Raw genomic sequence first — 21,082 nt, forward strand, 5'->3', positions numbered from 1 at the left:
AGTGTCATTTCGTGTCCTAATTCGTGCATGCAATTTTATTGTTCATGCATCAAGGCTCTAGTGCATGTACGCATACAGTTACAGGCACATAGGCTGGGTAAGTTCATTTAGCCTGGGTTACTAAAAAATTGGTAGCAGAAGTGGAGCAAACTCAGAGACAAAGAGTAAACAGCAGCGTTTCTTTCTACCATCTAGAGACAGATATCAATAAACTGTTTGGTTGTAAAGTAACAAATAAAAATCTTGCAATTTAATTGAAACGGAATTTTAATTAACTAAAACTAAAACTTGCAATTGCAATCTAACTAGCGAAAAAGAAATTTCAACAATCGCGTTCAAAACAACTCGTCTACTAGATAATTGTTAGAATCTCTCAGCGCTGTGCAAAGTTATTGATTTTAATGTTTTGCTATAACCTGCAAGGCCGGATCCAGAGGGGTTTAGGGTGTTGCAACCCTCTCTTTTCCAATAGGCGTGGTTCAATAATTTCATATAATTTTAGTAGAAAGAGAAAATTGGTAATGCTATAAATAACTGCTAACGGTGAACCCCCTCTTTCAAAAATTCCTGGATCCGGCGCTGATCTGGATAAAGGTACAGACAGTAAGTCTAAAGATAGAGTTTGTTCTTGGTCTCACTCTGATACGGCCTTGGCAGTTGGTCGACGTTGCTAAATTAGTGTAGCTATATTATAGCAAGTGCACGAGTGTTGAGCGTCAAGCGTTTTCGGGCTAGTACAAAAAGGAGCCCCAATTCGGGTTTGATCACGTGAACTCATTTCGTTGATATCAAATGTCTCTCTATTTCGCTTGGTAGTCCACTGTCCAGTCTTCCACTTCCTGGCGATGGCGAGCCCGCTCAAAGCACCGCACAAGGACAACGAGACGGAGGACGAGTCCGACGTTCCGTCTCTCGTACATCTCTGCCTCTCGCAAGCCGGTCGCCTGCCCATTGTGCGATGCTCACTCGCCGACGTTCCAATCAGCATCATACATCGACTATTCCGCGCCGTAGTCGAAACAAAATCGCTCAACGACGACACGGCGCCTCTCTTCCGCGACACAGAAGTAAGCCAAGAGCGCGGCGACTCTTCGGGACCCGAGAGGACCCGTTTCGGTCGACGAATTCGGTAAAACCGTACGATTTACGACGTTTGTGACGAGACTGTCGTTGTATTTTAGTGTTGGTACGCACGTTTCGCTCCTCACTACTCGTTCCACGAGCTGAGTCACGAGATATTGCGAACAATCGCGTCTCTGCGCTCGGTTCGTCTCCTAGACGTGTGGAACTGCGTGTTATCAGGTACACTAGAGAGTCTCCGACCCGGATTTCGGTTACACTGTGTGTGTTCTGTATGCACTCCGGTGTCGTTCACTCTTGATGTCTCCATCCTGCTTGTTGTTGTGGTGTATTGACTTGTTGTTTTTTCTTGTCCAGCTGATGTTGTGGAGGCAATTGGGAGGTACACGAGCTTGAGCACGCTGTTGATGACCAGGACGAAGAGTGTGGAGGGTGGAGAGAGGCAAGGGACGGATGGTGGGTAGCATGGGCGTTTACTTAGAGATTCCTGAACCGTTGCGACCACAAGTGATAATATAGCGAAGCCGTAGAGAACTGTATAGAACGTGCTTGCATTGTTAGAAGAGGCTCTGACGTGTGTGTTCGCTTTGTGTTTGGTCTTTGGTTTGTGTTGTTTCGCAATGTTGTTTGTTTGTTTGTTTGTGTGTGTGTGTGTGTGTGTGTGTGTGTGTGTGTGTGTGTGTGTGTGTGTGTGTGCATGCGTGCTATTTGTGTTGGTTACTAGAAGACGGAATGGAAACGTTCGACGTACAAACAGTGTGTAGTGTTTTGATATCAAAGTGCTGCTTGTTACATGAATTGTTAGTCGAAGGAACTTGCATAGCTACAGTAGTGGTGTACTGACATATTCCTATAATGGGTGACTGTTTATATAGAAGGATAAGAGCTGTTGTAGGTCTCCTAATAGATAGTTGGACTTAAGCAGTTTGTGTTGACTTTTGGTAGTTTGTTTAGATTTGGAAGCCTGGTTGTATTTTTTAGCATTGACACTTCCGTAGATAATTATAGAGCTTGGGTTTTCTGAAATTTAATGATGCTTGCTTAAATCTGCTGGAATTTGAAGCTCAAATAAGTTAAATGTGGTTTGACCTTGTCTCTATCTGTCTGTCGGTCGGTCGGTTTCTCATTTGTGTGTCTGTCTGTATGTCTCTGTCTGTTTGCCGGGTTTTTTTTGTTTCTATGTTTGTCTGTTTGTTTGTTTGTCTGTCTGTTTGTTTGTTTGTCTGTCTGTTTCTCTGTCTGTTTCTCTGTCTGTCTGTTTCTCTGTCTGTTTCTCTGTCTGTCTGGCTGTCTGTTTGTCTGTGTGGATGTCTGTTCATCTGTCTCTTTGTCTGTCTATTTCTGTCTGTCTGAATACATATATTTTCCAGTTAAATCAAACATTTTAGATCGTAAGCAACTTGGAATAGAAACGCCACAGCAACACTAATAGAACAGGACCATTATGATCCTGAAGCATTCAAAATTACACTGAGTACTGCACTACATTTTGACGATCTAATCTTGTTATGCTAATAAGTTTGTCTGGCTATCTGTCTGTCTGTTTGTTTGTATGCTTGTTTGTATATCTGTTTGTCTGTCTGTTAGTGTTTGTTTGTTTGTTTTCTGTCTTTCAGTCTGTCTGTTTGTTGGTCCATCTGTCTGTCTGACTGTTGGTCTCTTTGTCTGTCTGCCTGTCTGTGATTTAGATAGATTATTTGATTTTGACATTCAAAGTCAAGTCCAATAGTTAATGACTTTGTTGTTTGCAAGGCCTGATTTGTATTTAAAAAATCGTAGCATATGTACAAGTAGAGTCTGTATGAGAATAAATTATCTGTTTGTCTGTCTGTCGGTCGGTCTCTCTGTCTGTCTCTCTACAAGTCCATTAGTTTTTGAAGGAATTTGCAGAGTACTGGCTTTTAGCATCAGTTGTATCCAACTAGAGAATTTATTAAAACAAAGCAATGTGTCTGCTTGTTTGATATGTCCGTCAGCCTCTTTTCTGTTGTAATCTTGGATGCTTTATGTCTTTTTGAAATTTTTAAATAAATCACGCAGTCGTCTTCATCTTCTAAAGTGTACCTAGTTGTCAGAAGGTTTTTGCATGAATTGAGTGTCAATACAAATTTATTGTTGTTGTATAGCCATCATTAATATGCGATATATTGTTGCAATGTTACTTAATCAATTTTGTAGCGATGTTTTATCGTTTACTGTGTCACATTTTTTCTTTTTGGTACTGCCAGATGGATTGAAGGCAACACCTACGACGTACATATCAACTATTAACTCGCTAACTCGTCTAACAGTGAGGGCTTGACGAACGCGACTAATCATGCACGCTCTGTGACGGCTTGTTGCTGTGTATAGAATCTTACGGTCGGATACATCGAGACCATCGACGTATCTCAGTTGACGAACCTCGAGCTCCTGCAAGAACTACACATAGTCGGCTGCTTGAGTCTACAAAATCCTTACAAACTTACTTCGTTTTCTCATCTTAACACTCTACAGGTTGGATATTTTTGTAACGTCTGTATGCATGTTTTGTTGATAAATTGACACGTGTGTGTGTGCAGTATTCAGACTCGTGGGTGAACAAGACGTTTCATGGCCCAGAAAGACTTGTGGTTGGTCATTGTGTTAACAATATCAATAATGCATTGAATTGAGTATGGCCACACCAAATATATTTGTGTTTAGCTTCGACAGGCTGATTTAAATTGGGATGATTTTTTTGGTTTAAATTTTTTCTCTTTTTATACTTTTTTGATAATACAAGGCATGCGAAATCCAAAAAAAACCGCAAGGGTATTTAGTCTCAACTCATATTGTTTATTGAATACCGAGTACTAGTCAAGATATAAAGAAGAAAATGGGTACTATGTCTCATTCAATAATGAAACTGCTAGTATTAGAACAATACACAGTGAAACCGGACTAAATCGTTTCCACTGAAAGTTGAGACACGTTCTGCAGAGCATGCAGAGGTTTTGAAACATCAGGCATTGAATGTCTGTTTTGTAGATTTCATGCTCTTTGTACGTGTAAACTTGTCTTCAGTGGTCCAGCAGGTTGTAGAGTTGATCCTTACAGTTCACAACCGAGTGCTTGTGTAGAAGAGCGTCACGTTAAGCTGCATTGTCAAAGGTTGAAGGAACGAAGGGTCGCTTGGCACGTGGCTCAGCAATGGTGGAATCTGATGCCAACTCGAATTATATGTACCAGCAGCCAAACGAAAGGCACGAGCCCTCGTTCTACCTCAGATGTACACTTTTCCAGTCACCTTAAGACTTTGGGTGTGGCGATTTCGTCATAAAGTCTTTGTAAGGTGTGTTGTTCTTGCTGATATTTAAAAGGTCAGACAATTGAAGCAAACTGAATTGTTATATTTCCCTAAAAATTGACATAATTGTCGACGTGATACACAAAATATATTTGGTGTGGCCTAATCAACCATTGCTACACTCGTCTTGAATGTACTTTATGAGTGTGTATGGTATCGATATTAATGTGACTGTCTGATGTTTACACGATTGTCAGTTCTATTGTATTGTGTATTTGCCGGCGTCAAACAATCTGGTTGTCGTTTGTTGTTACAGGACTGGCAGATGACTCTTAAAGTCATACTACGTCTCAATCAGTTGTCGTGCTTGATTCTCACTAAAGTTAACATCAAGGACGACTTTATTAAAGACATGACTGATATGCACTGTCTAAGGTGGTACATTTGTGTATCGACGTCGAACCCTGAGACTAGACGATGTTGTCATTTGCTGTAGATATTTGGATGTTTCGTTTAGCGGTTTAAGTTTTGGAGGTCTCTGTCTCATGCTGGCGAACACTACGAAGTTAAAGCAATGTGTGTGTGTTGGGGTTAAGTTGCCTTCTGAAGAGTCGGTTGGGGATATGTTTGGTGGCGTATCGGCAGGAGATGTCTTGGTTTTGTCAAATAAGAGCAGGTGTGAGATGCTGTTGTTGTAATTGAGAATTTGGTGGGATTGAGTGTTGGTGTGTCAGCATTGAAGAGCTAGTTGATTTGCTGTATGTTCATCGACGAGCCGCGAAAACGGTCGAATCGCTGATTGAAGTAAGTTGGTAGTGTGTGCTGTTGTGTATCAGTGTGTGTGTGTGTGTGTGTGTGTGTGTGTGTGTGTGTGTGTGTGTGTGTGTGTGTGTGTGCATGAATATGAATGTGTGAGTGTGTTGCAGTGCATAGTCCTATGCATGTGTTTATGCAAGTGATTATGATGTGATCCAAGCAACACAATAGTCATCCTGTCATTAAGGATGTGGTTTAACGATGAGCATTGCTTCTATTTTTGGTACAAACAGTCATCTGCTAACACCGATATAGCTTCAACAAGAGCATGCATTATCATGAACCCATTGGGAAAGTCATTGTGATATATTTCCTTGTAGTTTTGTCAATTGCAGTTACCAATTTATATTTTATGTAAGTTTTCTTAAGGTCTTCTTAAGCTCATTTGTCTTGTTGTACTACGAAGTTACGTTTCTGTGATGAAACATCAAAGAACTCTTCTTGAGCCTTTGAATCAGTTTCGATTATTTGCAGTGTACTGATTCTTTGACCACAAACTCAAGTGAGGTTTTTAACTCACAGAAAAAAGGCAAGCACAAGGTTTCTTTCAGGGCAGATTGGATGACTCACTATTCTTGGTTGCTTGCGGTTCCGGACGAGGATGAACCAGAGAAAATTCATGATTAAATTTGCATGTTATGTTAGCACTATCGGACAAGACAGTCAAGTTGTACTGGTACTTGGTCAACAGAAGAGCGCTAGGCTTACCACACCAGGTGGCAGTAACTTGTGAATAACAAGAATAGAGGCTGAGAATGATGGTGGAATTCAGCTAGCGTTTGAAAGGCAAATGTGCCTTAATTGAAATCTTTGATTGGTATGTGCAAAATAACATGATGTGGCTAAGGAATAAATATAACTTTCACTTAGAGCAATGGCCCTTGAAGTTTGGGTGTGCCGCACTTGAAAACATCCTAGTGACCTTACTGTAATGCATTTGATAGACATTAACTTAACCACGCAGTGTTCTCCCCTGAAATCATAATAGAAGGAACAGGACTTCGTTAAGTGGGCACTTAAATAATGCCACGTCCACGGTTGCCCTTCATTTTCTTTCAACAAGGTTTCCACAGGTGTTCTTGTCTTCGACAACATTGCTTGCAAAGAAAGACTAAATAGTTGTCTGCGACACCAACATGATTCACTTGCACTTAGCTGACATGTATATAGTATTTGCATGTGAAAAGCATGTGTGAAAGCCTGATAAGTGGCTGCTTGCATGTTAGTGAAAAATGTTTGCTAATCAGATGTCACCCATCGTCTTAAGCCTGGTTCACGATATTGATGCTGATGTCGTCGTCAACTCGGCGGGGTGACGCCAACGTCAGCGTCGTCTTGTTCATAATATCTTGAGACATCATTACATTGCGCGTCAAGGTTGGTCTAGAGTCTCGAGTCAGATCGCGCATGAGTGTCTAATCATGGACAACTATTCCGATGATGATCCTTCTCTTGCGGCATCAATCAACGTTTTCTCTATTTCTAGATCTGAGATGCTTACAGCTCTCTGATTTGCTAAAAATGTCCACGTGGTTACATTTGACACTGACAACTTTCGGATTTTGCCGCTGGAATAGAACTTCGCTCTATCCTGTGCCACTTTGTCCTTGTTTACAAGATTGACGTCCAGGTGGACGTCATGACGCCACATTGACGTCGACGTCAATATTGTGAACCAGGCTTTACTCTCAGCACTGTCAGATCTTGGTTTCTGGATGATCTAAAACCTATTTCAAAAGCAAAAAACGTAATTGCTTAGAATAAGGCAGAGCGGTTCGCTTTGCAAAAGATCCCAAGGAGAACACTGCAGGCTGACTGCCTGAATTGCTTGTTCACGTATTAGAATAGTAACCGATGTGACTTGAATGGTTATTGTTGTATTAGGTAATTTCAAAAGAGTGTCATTCGAGAGGCTGTAACTTATATCAACCGACTGCCGCTGCAGTTCAGGAAGTAAGAAAGAAACCGTGATCGTAACCATCAGTATACAACACACATCATTGTTATCAACGTTTATAGAATCACGTACCGGTTCAAAATTACAGATACCTATTGAAGGTAACATTTGAGATGTTGATGATGTGAGGAGTGTGACACGTTGCAATGTGTGATTGAATTAGACGATGATGCATAATACTGGAATGACGAGAGTGTGTACTAATGCTTTACGCTTGCTCCGACCTCCCGACGATCCAACGGATGAATTCTTAGAGAAACTAGGAAGGTATGACAATGGGAATGTATTGAAGTTTTTTTGTATGTTTGTTCATGTGTTGTTGTGTTGTTAGCAAAGAACTGTTCGACACAATAATACACGTAAGTGTGTGTGTGTGTGTGTGTGTGTGTGTGTGTGTGTGTGTGTGTTTGCAAAATCATGCAGAGGGCCAGTCAGGAACTGAACGTCGACATTGAACTGGCGGCCACCCGGGTTTGGTTTACTACTGTCTCATGAATTATGGGACACGATGCGGGTACATGTATAACAGATTGGTTCTCTGTGCATACATACCGAGTATGTGTATGTACCACGTTTGAGTCTCACTTGTCTGTAGATAATGGCAAGCACCAAGTCACCCGACGTGATCGACATGTGCGTGCAAGTGCTGCATCCTCTCTTTCAGAGTACGAACGTTGTTCTTCGATTCCTGAAGTGTCGCTCTTACGGTAGCCACACAATTGTATTTCATCTAAGTGAATAGAAAATACACCTCATTGTGTTCCCCACAGTTTCTCCCATCATTACGGCTATGGACTACTTCGGACTTAGTGTAACACTAACTAACTTGTAGTTCAAAAAAAATTATTGAGCGGTTGACTGATTGTGTAGAATATGATGCTTGGCCTCAACATCTGTGTGATTATATTTTTGCTTGGGAAGCCGTTTGACGAGCCTATGATGGACGAGTACATCAAACAGGGAGCTGTGAGCAACATTGTTGTATTGGTGTGTGTGGTGGTTGGTAATGTGTGTCAACCAGGTGCGTATTCTTGTCAATATGTTGGACAAGCTCGGGGTTATGAATGGAACGGTTGCGAAGAAGGTGCGTTTACGTGAGACGACGTCGAACGTTTGGTGATCTATTCCTGTGTTGGGTGTTTTAGGTTTGTCTCGCTTTGTCGGTGTTGGCGAACACGAGCCAACAGGCGAAGCGATTTCTCGAAGACGGCGGACTGAAGGCATTCTCCGATCTCTTCAACTCTCCGGAATCGCTTGCTTGCTATATGTCATCACGGTATTGATATCAATAGATTTTGTTGGTTCGGTTGGTTGGTAGCTGTTACATATTTTGTGTAGGGGTATTGGATTTTTGGCTCGCGAAGAAGGAATGGTTAAACCGATTTGTGAAGCTGGACTTGTATGTGTACAGTTTGTGACTCGTTGTATCATTTCATGACGTGATGCTTTCCTCAGATTCCTAAACTGATCAGGGAATTGAGGGCGACGATGTCTCCATCGCAAAGTGATTTTGCATGTTGGGCTCTGAAGGCACTACTGGAGTACAAGGTTGCACGTGTGTATGCTAGACGGTGAGATGAATGCCCGAGGTTTTGAAAATCAGTGACTTATGTTGATGGTTATGTCTAGTCATCCGGACTTTTTGGATGCGTTGATGCATTTGATGGTGTCTGGTTCTCAGTATTGTAAGGATCGCTGCAGTGAAATATTGGTATGTGTGCAGATATCAATCCGATTGGTAGTTGGATGTGATTGATGGTTTTTGTGCTGTACAAATGGAAGTTTTGGTTTGGCAGTAGCGACTGTGTACTTTGCTCGTTCTTAAAATGTAGATGAAATGCTATAGTGTGTGTGTGTGTGTGTGTGTGTGTGTGTGTGTGTGTGTGTGTGTGTGTGTGTGTGTGTGCACGTTCGTGCTTGCTTGCGTGCATGCATGCGTGCATGTGCATGCGAGTGTGTGTGCATGTCTGTGTGTGTACATACGTCTGCATGTCTGTGTGTGTCATAATGCGGTTTGACTCACGTGGCTGCTAAAGCTCTCGATTTATGACGGTAGGATTAGAATCATACGAAATGTTTATATTGGCTCACTTTATTCGAGAGAAAACACTAGCATTCTAGGGTGCTGAGTGTTCATTTGCATGTGTGTTACTAGGTAGTCTGAACGAGGTAGTCTATACCTTGTCACTGAATGTGATCTTGACATGTCGTTCGTTGCTAAGTAACAACAATAAGGAAGCGAGTGAAACTGCATTTCTACAGCATCTTGTCATCTTGAATCACTCGACATGTCCTTGCTACATAGAAATCGCGCAAGCATTCTAATTAGTAATTTACACAACGAGTGCCGAGGGTTATGCGCTTGAATGCTCATTTTGCCAGCTTAACTTGTTTGTTGAATCGGTGACTGTTCTCTATAGTTGGAGTTGTCACGAGAAGAGGATTCATTTGTGGCTATCGGAAGAAAAATGATTCCACGCATTATCGAAGCAATAAACGAAAAGTACATCGGACAGCTTACTTTGAAAGATCGTACAGTCAGAAATATACCCACCGTGTTGTTCTGTTTTAGTGAAGGTAGCAATGACATGATACAACGGTTGCTGCTCAATCTGGCCAACCTTGTGAAGGGATGCCCGAAGAATCAAGACATGCTCTTTGAACTGGCGGGCCAGAATATATATGATCTTGCACTCGAAGACAGGTACGATCATTGCAATTGTGCAGAAGGCTTAGATTTTTGTACGGTACTCATTGGCTTTGGTATTGCATGCGGACATGGTGTCTTGTCATGGTCGACTTCTGTATGTGTTTGCATGACGGTGTTTACGGTTGCTTGTTAGTTTGGGTCTGGGTGGCAGTAGTTGTGATGTAAACTCTACGGTTTACCTTTACCGTAGGATTGGTATGTTTTCCGATATTTTTAGTTTGTGTTTGCAATCAAAAAAAAAGAAATTGCAAGATTGAAATTTGCAAACATATACTGTACTTGTGGAATGGTAAAATCTGTTAGAAATCGCAAAAATTAAAATCATGTAATAGCTGCAGGTGGGAAATTGCAAAAATTTAAAGGTGCAGGCAGGGTCATGGTCTGACATGTGCACTTGAGCCGATCTCAACTGAGGTAGCTTTTGCGATGTGGCTATTGCATGTAACATACATTCAAAAGAGTCCTGGCAAGAAAATCAGTTTCGATTGCCAGTAAGTCCTTCTCGTGCTTACTAGCTGTGATTGCAACATCTTCCAAGGCGAACTTGTTTATGGGTTGCACATGCTCAAAGGTCAATAGATGAAACTACTGCAAAACTGGCTATTTAGGTGTCGACTAACGGGCATAGCAGCTGTAGTAAGCTTTAAACAATGTGAAGTTTTGGTGCTCACTGTGAACTGAGTGCGCTTGGTTTAGTCTGGAGAAGACGTGACTACGGCAGATGCAACATACACGAATGTGACGTGTGCTTTCTGGTCACGTGCAGAGCGTCGGGAATCCTGATCTGTGGCTTAAAGTGCGAGGGTGCTTGTCGAATTTTACTGAAATTGCCGTGTAGCAACCTCAGTTTGAGATTTTAGACGAAAAATTTCCAGAACTACATCTTTAAAGTCTAGAATTTAGTTACCGGACATGGTCTAATGCAACCTCATACTGCAACGTCTTGATCGTTCCAATTCAGGCTATATGAGACTTCAGTCAGCTTTGCATTCAGTGCAAAGTAGAGCGTCTAAGTCCTTGCGGTACTGAGTGTTTGGAAGGTACAGCCTTTTCAAAGCGATGCAGTGCGCTAGTCCGACCTTTACCCTTTACCCTTTTAAAACCTACCAATCCTACGGTATTTACATGTACTGATACTGTGGGGCAGGAGAAACGCTTGCATTTGTTATTATTTATCAGACAGCATGTACAGTACGGACTGACTTCACATCTAGTTTACATACAGTCAGATGACTTGATTACGATGAATTGCATCATTGACTTTTCTGACGTTTCAGTTCTCCCCATCTACAAGATCAGTGTCTCTTGACCCTGTGGGCAATGTGCTCAAACAACAAGAGAATCCAAGTCTGATGCATTAGTTTTTATAATTACATGCAACTTATTGTTTTATTGGTGTCCAGGCTGAATTCAGACGGAAGCGGGGATTGGAGCTTCTGACTGCCACTATGGCTAAGTTCAGTCAACAGCGGTTTGTAAGAAACGTCAGTCTTGTTGCCGGGAATGAGAATGAACAATATGCTGGTGAGGTTTCCGTGCATGTGTCGCAACGTGTCCTTGATGTACTCTGCAACTTTCTCGGCTCGGCGATAAACAAAGTGGCTTTCATACGAGGCCACAACAGAGACGACTTTACAATCGAACTCCTCAGGGACGATGCACGTCTAGTCAAGTCTCTTTACGAGTGTCGTTTGTCATCAAAAGAGGTCGGAGACCTACGAGGCGTTCCACTGCTTGTGTCATTAGTCGACGACGGCGATAAAGACGTAAGAATGTTTGCTATTTATGCATTGACTTTGCTGGCGGAAAACGATACGACACAGGCATTTGTTGTGAGATGTGGATTATATCGGCATTTGTTTCGAATATGGATGACCGATCACTCGCCGAATGGTACGCTCAAAGAGAAAGAGAAAGACAAGGACAAGGACAAGGAGGGTGGTGATGAGGATTTGGATTTGAGTGAAGCGGACTCGGTGGACGACAAGATGAAACTTCGAGCTGTGAAGATGAAACGGACGGATCACGAAGTCGGCAATGTGGCTTATGTGTTACGGCATGTATTGAGGGTAAGATAATTATGTTTGGCTGTTGGCATGGTATAAATTTTCATTCAATGAATTTATTGAAAACTTTTAGTTCCTTAGGCGACATAATTTATTAATGGAATTGTCATGTGTGAAGCAGGGATGTGGACGACCATATTTATAGTTTGGTCATTCTGTGTAGGCAATTTCTGATTGTGCAGCACAATACAGAGATTCCCAGGACTCGAAAAATCAGTCCAACTAGTTGTCATCATCACTTGACGAGTTTCCAAAAAGTCTAGGTCGTCAAAATTTAGTCCCGGATGTCATGTTGATATCAATCATGGGGTTTAGTGTTACCTCCATGTTTTTATAGTTTTGTGTTACCATTAGGGGTTCTGAGCATAGATATTGTTATAGATATTGCATTGTCTCCACTTCCTCACATGCTCTCTGAACACACAGTTCATGCTTGTACTGTACATGCTCAGAATCGTGAGATCCAGAAATTTTTACGCACTGAACACACTGGCTTGCGCACTCCCAGTTTCTTTATCCAGGGTGTGAGCAGTTCATATGCTGCTGATGACAAATTATGTGTCATCTTTCAGTACATTACAGCTATGCAGGCGCCGCGCTTAGCAGGACAGCCATTATAAATTAGCCTTCATAGAATACGTACTGCCTTTGGCCTGCTGGTCATCGTTTGACGACTTAGATTGCGACTTAGTCGTTAGTTGTAAATTTTGCTCATCAAGTACAACTTAACGACCTATTTTTTTAGCTTTGAGAAGCTAATGTCTTCAATGTAAGGAATGATGGAGGATATTGAGACACAAACAACAGTCACATACATGACTGTAGTAGTGCCGTACTGCACGATCTCAAGTAAGTTTGTAGCTCCAAGAGCTACCCTAATGATACGTAAATGCACACATTGTATTGACAATCAACAGATTGTTGTGCAAGCATACGTTTGGGGTTTTTGCATGGCAATCATCCGCATTCATACTTTGCACATGACAAAGTCACAGCTCTCGTCGTTGGTATACTTTAGCAGGTTTTGAGTTGAAAGTTTCCGATTTGCAGAAATGAGGTTACACGATAATTTACCAGTGAAACAAGTCAGTTTGTAGATTGATCGGTTAATATTGTATTTGTCTGTATTTATGTTTGTTTTATATTATAATACTGGGGTTCGGTGACAGTATCGTGGTGTTGAGGTCATTTGCAGGAATATTGTAGTCTGAGAGACATACAACGTGTGATAAAGAAATCAGAGACTTTGAATACTGTCTGAAACTAAGGTTTCCAAAGCTTTTCTATTTAGTTAGACCCTATATATTATATTTTAATGACATGATCAGTATTTGCTTGTGCGAGGATGTAGCATGTATGTTTAGTGTCTATGGAAGTCATTTCTAGTAGAAATTCTTGCTCCTTGAGTTTATTACATGTGTGCGTGCATGAGCATGTTGTTGTGTGCTTTGATGTGTATGTATTTCGTTTTGTATTTCTATGTCATAATCTCCAGTTAGGTCGAACCAACTAAATTTTTTGATGCTCAGATATTTGGACATGAAACCTGGACCGACTGATTGAAATATAAAAGAGTAATGATCATGTGATATTTTGAGCATGCTCAGTTTTCATTACACTGCATACAAATGTGTGAGAGCAGGACACTAAATGAAAGATGTTGATATCGAGTGGAACATGGAAACAGTTGCTGGACCACATGCACTGTTAACACTTGCAGAGTCATTGATACGTAGTCATAGGATTTATGTACTACCAAGTCGTTTTACAGGCCCCAGCATAATATCATTGCACACTTGTACATTGAATTTCATTTCTGGACGGACGAATCCGAGCATCTAGAAATTTAGTTGTTCTTACAGGTAACTTGTACGTACATGTGGTCTTCCTTGTAATGGTGAAAAAAAAAGTTGCATACCTTTCTTCTGACTTTATCAGTATTACAGCCAAAGCTGCTGCTTTTGGGGTTTTACCTTATTGTGTGTTGCTGTTTGTAGGAGGATCCAAACTTTTGGCACCCAATGGATTCTGTTGGTCTCGATGATCTGTTGGACACTGTAATATCTGTTTGTAGGTCAACACGATCCCTTTACGCCAAGAGGCACTCTCTCCTTACATTCAGTACAATCCTGTTAACCAGTGCCACTCTGAGGCAACAACTCTTAGTGCGACACGAAGTAGTGGAAGCGATCATTGACATGGTTTTCCAATCAGTGGAAAACTATGATAGTCTGAGTAGCTCGTGTTCAGACTTGTTCTCCAAAGGTGTGAAAGCTGATCGGCCAATGTTCACTCACATTCTTAACGACATCCTCGTGAAAATCCTGCAAGCAAAGCTTCATGACTGCTGTGGTTCGAAAGATCTGACTCTTGTGCGGAAGATCTTTGGATTTGTTGGTCGACTCGTTTCTGAGTCGCCTACTGCCAGTGTGTTGGCTGAAAGCAGTTTGTATTCTATGTGTGTCGAGGGTTTTCAGCAGAGACCAGCGCTTAGCTGTTTGTATTTAGACGGAGCCAGCGAGTTGGCTAAACACGGTGAATTTCACAAGGTTATGACCGAAATGAAGAACTTGAAAGCTGTATTGAATATCATACATATCGCCTGCAAGGAACTTTCTTATCCAACCGCTGCTGTAGTTATGTATCATAGTAGTTTGAAGGAGGAGACAGTGCCGGGCATAGCTGCTGCAAGATTAATCGAGAAACTGATTGAGAAGTCACCCGACTGTATCTCTGAGTGTACAGAGCTTGGACTTCTGGATATTGTAATGTCATCATTTCCTGCCCCGACTGACACTGTGGAATTCGAACGTCCGGCCAGTGACATAGCAGCAAAGCGTACATATGCTCTATCTCCGACGTTGATTGCACTCTGGGATGCTTTGTCGTCGGTGGTATCGATGGTTATGGCAAAGAGCGGAAGTTTCGTAACTGAAGTGAATGAATGTGATCTTATAAAACGTTGTTGTAGTGAACTACAAGAGCTGCAGACGTCGTTGAATGACTGGAAAGTTCGAGATGTAGTTTATAGGGAAGTTGTAGCTGCTCACGGACTTCAGTTGCTGACTGGTCTATTAGTAAATGCTGATCTCTCGTCGGAGTTTTTCAAGGATGCAGGAGTGTGCAGTCATTTGCTCAACGTGGTTACAAAATTTGCGTTTATGCCGATGGTGTCCTTTCCTTTGTGTCGACGAGTCGATTACTTGGTTTTTAGTAGACACAGCCGGAAATGTGTCAACAGTGTGTGTTATAGTAAACAGGGTCGTTGTTTGATTTCATCATTGGCATCGGGACATCTTAGACAAGTTCAGGATATCAAACATCTTGTAGCGGTTTGCTCTGAATTTGGTGATCAGTTGCGGTGTGCGGTCGCTAGTACTGGTGTTCTTGTTCGATTTGCTGCCGAGGCGGTTGTCGCCTCTTATAATCATCAGCAGCAAGAGCTGGCGATCACATTAGGAGAAGCGTTGTTGCAGTATGCTGAAACGTCACAAGATGATTTATGGGATGAATTGAGAGATGCTTGGATGAAAGTGTATGTGATCTCGAGTGATGATCAGTCGAACAATAGTTCTACGTTAGAGACCTGTAGAGTACCATCGAATGTTGTTGATCATCTGCGGACTTTAGATGCACAGCAGGCAGACGATTTGCAGTACAGTGGGTTGAACTTGTTGATGATGCTTCTCACTCCCCGAGAATTCGACTCTCTTTCTATTGCTGAGCAAGATGCCATCGGAGAAAAAGTGAACGAGAAGGAAAAGAAGAAACCTGAATCTGATTGGAATGCTGAGTTATCAGACATTGAACAGAAAGCCCCGTGGCCGTGGAAGTTGAGGTCAATTGTATTTCAAGTATTGGCTCAACTTCTGAAGAAGCCGAAAGATAAACAAAAATTGAATTGCAGTAAGAATGAGGCGGAGACTACAACTAAGCAAGTGGCCGACTGTGAAGAGAAGGGAAAGACGAAGAATCGCTTACATAGTTTGCAAGGTACTGATAGGGAGGTGCAAAGTGGTGACATGCAGAGTGATGTACAACCAGATATCAATTATAGTCCGAGGCAAGACAATTCTCCTAGTAGATTGGATAGCGATTCTGGCATGACGACTGGACAGGAGGAGGATGACATTAATGATGAAGTAGTCAGCAATTCTCACTTGCCGGTTCATATAGAATTATCGTCTGCCAGTACTGCGGGGGTGTTGTCAATTGATGCCAAGTTGGGAAGGATAAAGGAGAGTAGGGAGTCACCAAGCACTACTGTGTCTTTAGATTTTGCGAGCCGCGAACGATCTGCGGGATCTGACTCGAACTCAACTGGAATATTAGGAAGTCTTGCTTCGAAAGACGAGCCTTTGGATATGAGCCAATCACTGCAACTATTTAAGGGCGTCACAGTCGATTACTTCAAGGGACTCTTTGCTCCATTGGAAGGTGGGACGATTGTACCGGACTTGAAAATGTTATATGCAGTGAGTGTAGCTGAGAATATTTGCAACCAGTCGAGTAGAGCTGATAATCTGATGAGAGACATACTAATTGATGCAAACTGGCTTGAGTCGGCCCGTGAAGTCACCAAATACTACGATCAACATTTTGAGCTTCTGGAACTTGAGCCTGAACGTTTGATGAAAAGAGCTAACATGAAGGACAAGGAAGCATCTGCCAGAGCTGAAAAAGAGAGTGATCAAGGTAATGACGAACGGCCGAGCTCTGATGGTGTTGCCTCTTGTGAATCAGAAGATGGAGCTTTGACACAGACAACTGGAGCAACATTTGATTTGATAGTTGATGACGATCCAAATCAAATGGGACTTGCTGCTAGACACAGCAGTCATACTGTTGGTACTGGACTGGCCAGAGTTGGTTGGTTTGTCATGGGGCTAGCCGATCCTGCGACGGTCGGTATCCAACTCATAGAGAAACAGAGCAATACTGAAGCTTCTCAACAACCAGTGGAGGAAAAGCATAAGGTAGAACAGTCGAGAACAATTGAGGAAGACGTCGATCAGACCTTAGATTTTCAACAAGTACATTTGCACCGTCGTATATTGAAAAACTGCTTGGACTCGTTGGTCGAACTTGCACACATATCAAACTTGAGGAGTCACTTCTGGGCGTCAGCTCTGCCCGACCAGTTGCAAGCACTGGCAACATCCCTCATAAACTGCACGCATCCGAGGCGAATTGAATACGATTCAAAAGCAGAAGACTTGGCGTTCGAGAGCCTGAATGACGGAGAGCTGTCTATCCAGTCACCGAAGTCGGTTCGTCATGTGCTACTCACGAATATTTCGAGTGTCTTTTGGGATCTTTCTGCTGGCGGGTACAAAGCTGGTCGCGAACTACATCAGCAGGACATCTTACCTCGTCTTCTTGATCTTATTGATTATGGAGAGGAATACGTGCAGAAGGCTGGAGCAGCAACGCTTGTCAATACGAGTATTAACAGTCTGAAATTTGGAGCTCAGTGTCGATCTCATTATGGCTTTCTAGATCGTGTACTCGTCGCGTGGAAACGAAGCGTTGGCTCTGATGCATTGAATAAGAAGATTGCATGGACCCTTAATAGAATTGGATGGGATTACTATCCGTACTGTACATACATTGCTCTCCACGGTGGACTCAGGACTGTACTGGAATTGGCATTTATGAACGAAGTGATCGAAGACGAAATGCTGGCTGATATTCTTGATACAACCCACATGATGTTGTGGATACCTCACTCGTCGTGTCACCTAAGCCTTCAAACATACAACCTTCCAGTGTCCATAGAATGTGCAGACAGCGAATTCGACAAGGTGGACGCACCTGAGAATTTCACCGCTTTTTCTGAAAGGAGCCTGAGGTACCTCGAACGCTTGCAACTGAAAACTGTGTTGAGGCTATTAGAACTGGTTGACGAACCGTTGCACGTCTCCGCTCGTCAGTCGTTGCTTCACATTCTCTGCCTAATGGGTATCCGGGAACGTTGTGTAGCCGAAGTGTTCAGTAAGCATTTCTCTTGCTATCCGATTCACTTTACAGTCGCCGATGTGATCCACACGGGTTATCTCAAACTTGTTCCTCATCTCATGGGCATACCAAACGGGCATGCAGAATTCTCGAGAGCTCGATTTATTGAAAACCATCTGTCGCCGTTCCGGTTGAGTTTGACAACGGAAACTCCGATTGGAAGCCGTGTCATACGTGTTCTGATCGTTCTCACTAACCACTGTGCGTGGATGGCAGAAGAGTTGGTTCAGATCGGATGTCTAGAAGTTATGATGAAACACCTTGATATGCTGTCGGTGGATAACATTGCAGACTATGCTCAGATCATCGCCATGGTAGTTGTCCAGTGCGAGCCGAGTCTGGCAGTGTTCAACAAAAATGTTAAACTGGAGTTCCTGAGGAAGCTGATCGACGACGAGGACGTCGAAAAGAGATGCAGTGCAGTGAAATGTAAGCAATATCTGTACGGCTTTGTGAAGTTTGGCTGCATTGCTATTCTCAATTGAGTCAGTACTGTAATGATGCTGTTGTATGTTTGCTGTATTATATTGCTGTTGCTAGTTGACTGTGTTGCTTGTCTGTTTTAGTGCTCTCGGCCGTCAGCGGCAAGATTCCCGAGGCACTGAAAATCATGAGGGACGTCGGAGTTGATAGAATGTTTGAAGTGATTGGCAACAACGAGGATCTGCGGCACAAATATCTGGCGTGTAACGCTGTACTCTCTGTGACGGATTACGGCGATTACAACTTGACCGATTTGGTTGCACCAAGAGCAAAGCTACTGTACGACGCAGGAATGAGGGCAAGGGATAACTACACTGAACTATTTGAAGGTGTTATGGATGTATTACAGGTAGGTCTAAGTCGTCATTTGTACGTGACATAGCCAGACAGGCAGGTAGATGAACCGAAAGTCTAACGAATGAATGGACAGACAATAAGACTGCAGGCAAGGACACGAATAGACAAACAAATTGACTAAGAATTTTTACTTACAGACATACAGATGGACAGTCGGGACACAGATGCACATGTTTGTTAGTATTACTAGTTGACACCTAGTCGGTCTTGTGTAGGTCTTGTTGCATACTCTGAGCGGCGAGGAGAAGAATCGAGTTGGCGATCTGTTTCCACTCGAGGATCTTACTCGTCTATTTGTCAATACACACATCTGGACATATTACGTCTTTTTGTCACTTCTCTTTTCCGAGTTGGCAACGATGGGTGACAAGTACCGAGACCCGATTCGACAAAACGAAGCGATGGTAGCCAAATGTGCCGATCTCCTTCGCACGACGACTAATGTGTACCTCCAGCTGCACATGACGTGGCTACTTTCCAGTCTCGCGTTCGATCAGTCATGGGCCGCGTCGTTGATCTACGGCGAACGAGGCTTCCAGTTTGTATTAGACTGTCTCTTTCATGTTAAAGACATGGATCATTATGCCGTCGTGCTGTATAGCACCGCACACATTGCCGCAAATGATCCGACTAGTCAGTGTTCGAAGGACCTGGTGGACGCTTGTGGTGTCGAAGTGATTTGCGATACCTTGATGAATAACCCGAATCTGTACCTACGTCTGTCAGCCGCTTTTTCACTGAGACGATTGTGGGAGTGCTGTTCATTGACTAGACCTAAAATTTCTACGTTTTTCGACGAAAATACAGAGTTTGTACAGAAATTGAAGTTGTCAACCTATCGGCTTCATCGCCAGTTGATAGCCGCTCTGGATGAATGACAAGAGGTTGAACTCGCTTTGAATTTCATTTGTCACGATTGCAGAGGACACCCACCGTTGGAGAATGGAGATTGACTTGTATAGTATAATGTAATGCTACAGGTTTTCATGTCATTTTATATATTGGTTGTATTGGTATTTTGAAATTGGACTTTTGTGGGAGTAGCCGACGTTTGTGTGTCACTTATTGGGGCAAGCAACCCCCCCTGGTAAGAGAGACCCAGCCATGGTGACTAGGCTGACTGTGACTGTCCAATTGGTTAGTTCGTGTGGGTCCGAAAGGAACGATTCCCTGCTATAACTGAAGCGTGGGATCCAAGCTGTTGTGTTAGTGTTCCATTGGGTCCATTGCTTTGTGGGAAGTATCGCTTACATGTTGAAGGTAACAAACTAAGACACAGACTAGTCAGTGTCATACCTCCTCTCTCCCCATGCTGTGATACCTTTCGTGGCACAACCAGAATTAATACATTACTTTCCCGATATCTGGAGCAGCGGCTTACAGTCACTAGAAACATCCCGATTGTGGTGAGATTCGTGACACTGCCTTGTCACAACGAATTAGGACTAAGACTCCTCTTGCTATCTTCGTACAGTAAGTCCATGGTGCACAATTGGCGAAGCAAAGTCTGGTGATATAGTCCACTCGGGTCTTGATCCTTTATCATATGGTGTAGTAATTGATTGACTTGCAGGCATGAATGTCACCCATCTCATTATTCTGCACTTTAGCAGCCTTATCCTTCTCATAATAAAACAGTTTACGGCCAGTCTGGAGTATACCTGCTATAAATTGATTATACATGTATTGTAATACACACACACACACACACACACACACACACACACACACACACACACACACACACACACACACACACACACACACACACACACACACACACACACACACACACACACACACACACACACACACACACACACACACACACACACACACACACCACACACACACACACACACACACACACACACACACACACACACACACACACAGGCTTAACGCATGTACTGCACATAAATTGTTTGTCTTTTCTTGATTAAGCTTAAAACATGATTATGTTGTATAATGCTGCTGTGGTACATTAGTGACACAGCAATGTAACGATGGGTTGAGACTCCATTCAAAGTATAATCCAATAAAATCACAACCCTAGATGGACCCACTAGCCCCACCTACAGATGGAAGAAAATTTTTCACTTTTTACTGACAGAACAGTAAATGCCATTTTCCTTCTACGTATTTTTACTATTTTATTGAGTAACATATTGGACACCATGTTAACAGTCTAGCACGCTTGCCAATTTGTTACAACAGATTTTCCAATAAAACTGCTATGTGCAAGTACCAACGATCGGAAACGTCTACGAGCACCATAGACACGAGTACAACTTACGTTCACTCATTGTCTATGGCCGCTGCACTCA

The 21,082-nt window shown here is 42.6% G+C and overlaps 3 protein-coding genes across 3 annotated transcripts in view; 2 read left to right on the plus strand and 1 right to left on the minus strand.

Annotated features, from left to right (window-relative positions):
• The first annotated feature begins 845 nt into the window (after window positions 1-845).
• Window positions 846-7,716, plus strand: LOC134193664 (uncharacterized). The gene is made up of 14 exons (XM_062662504.1): window positions 846-1,067; window positions 1,182-1,302; window positions 1,438-1,536; window positions 3,309-3,370; window positions 3,433-3,576; window positions 3,642-3,692; window positions 4,665-4,783; window positions 4,845-5,024; window positions 5,083-5,152; window positions 7,049-7,117; window positions 7,184-7,222; window positions 7,285-7,388; window positions 7,453-7,480; window positions 7,651-7,716. Exons 1-14 carry the CDS (start codon window positions 846-848, stop codon window positions 7,714-7,716), a joined length of 1,374 nt encoding a protein of 457 aa, XP_062518488.1.
• A 9-nt stretch (window positions 7,717-7,725) lies between these two features.
• LOC134193786 (uncharacterized) lies at window positions 7,726-19,798 on the plus strand. Its single transcript, XM_062662619.1, has 15 exons — window positions 7,726-7,828; window positions 7,892-7,932; window positions 7,992-8,087; window positions 8,143-8,205; window positions 8,267-8,397; window positions 8,460-8,520; window positions 8,577-8,692; window positions 8,751-8,832; window positions 9,542-9,624; window positions 9,694-9,825; window positions 11,109-11,178; window positions 11,235-11,900; window positions 13,895-18,344; window positions 18,482-18,747; window positions 18,971-19,798. Exons 1-15 carry the CDS (start codon window positions 7,753-7,755, stop codon window positions 19,631-19,633), a joined length of 6,996 nt encoding a protein of 2,331 aa, XP_062518603.1. The 5' UTR covers window positions 7,726-7,752; the 3' UTR covers window positions 19,634-19,798.
• Window positions 19,799-20,631: 833 nt separating this feature from the next.
• LOC134193901 (sodium channel and clathrin linker 1-like) overlaps window positions 20,632-21,082 on the minus strand; it is a 14,323-nt gene continuing 13,872 nt past the window's right edge. The window contains exon 12 of the mRNA XM_062662758.1: window positions 20,632-21,082. This exon is cut by the window's right edge and continues 62 nt beyond it. Coding sequence (XP_062518742.1) covers window positions 21,054-21,082 — 29 coding nt within the window. The 3' untranslated portion in view covers window positions 20,632-21,053.

Source organism: Corticium candelabrum, chromosome 18, assembly GCF_963422355.1.
Source record: "Corticium candelabrum chromosome 18, ooCorCand1.1, whole genome shotgun sequence".
Taxonomy (NCBI): Eukaryota; Metazoa; Porifera; class Homoscleromorpha; order Homosclerophorida; family Plakinidae; genus Corticium; species Corticium candelabrum.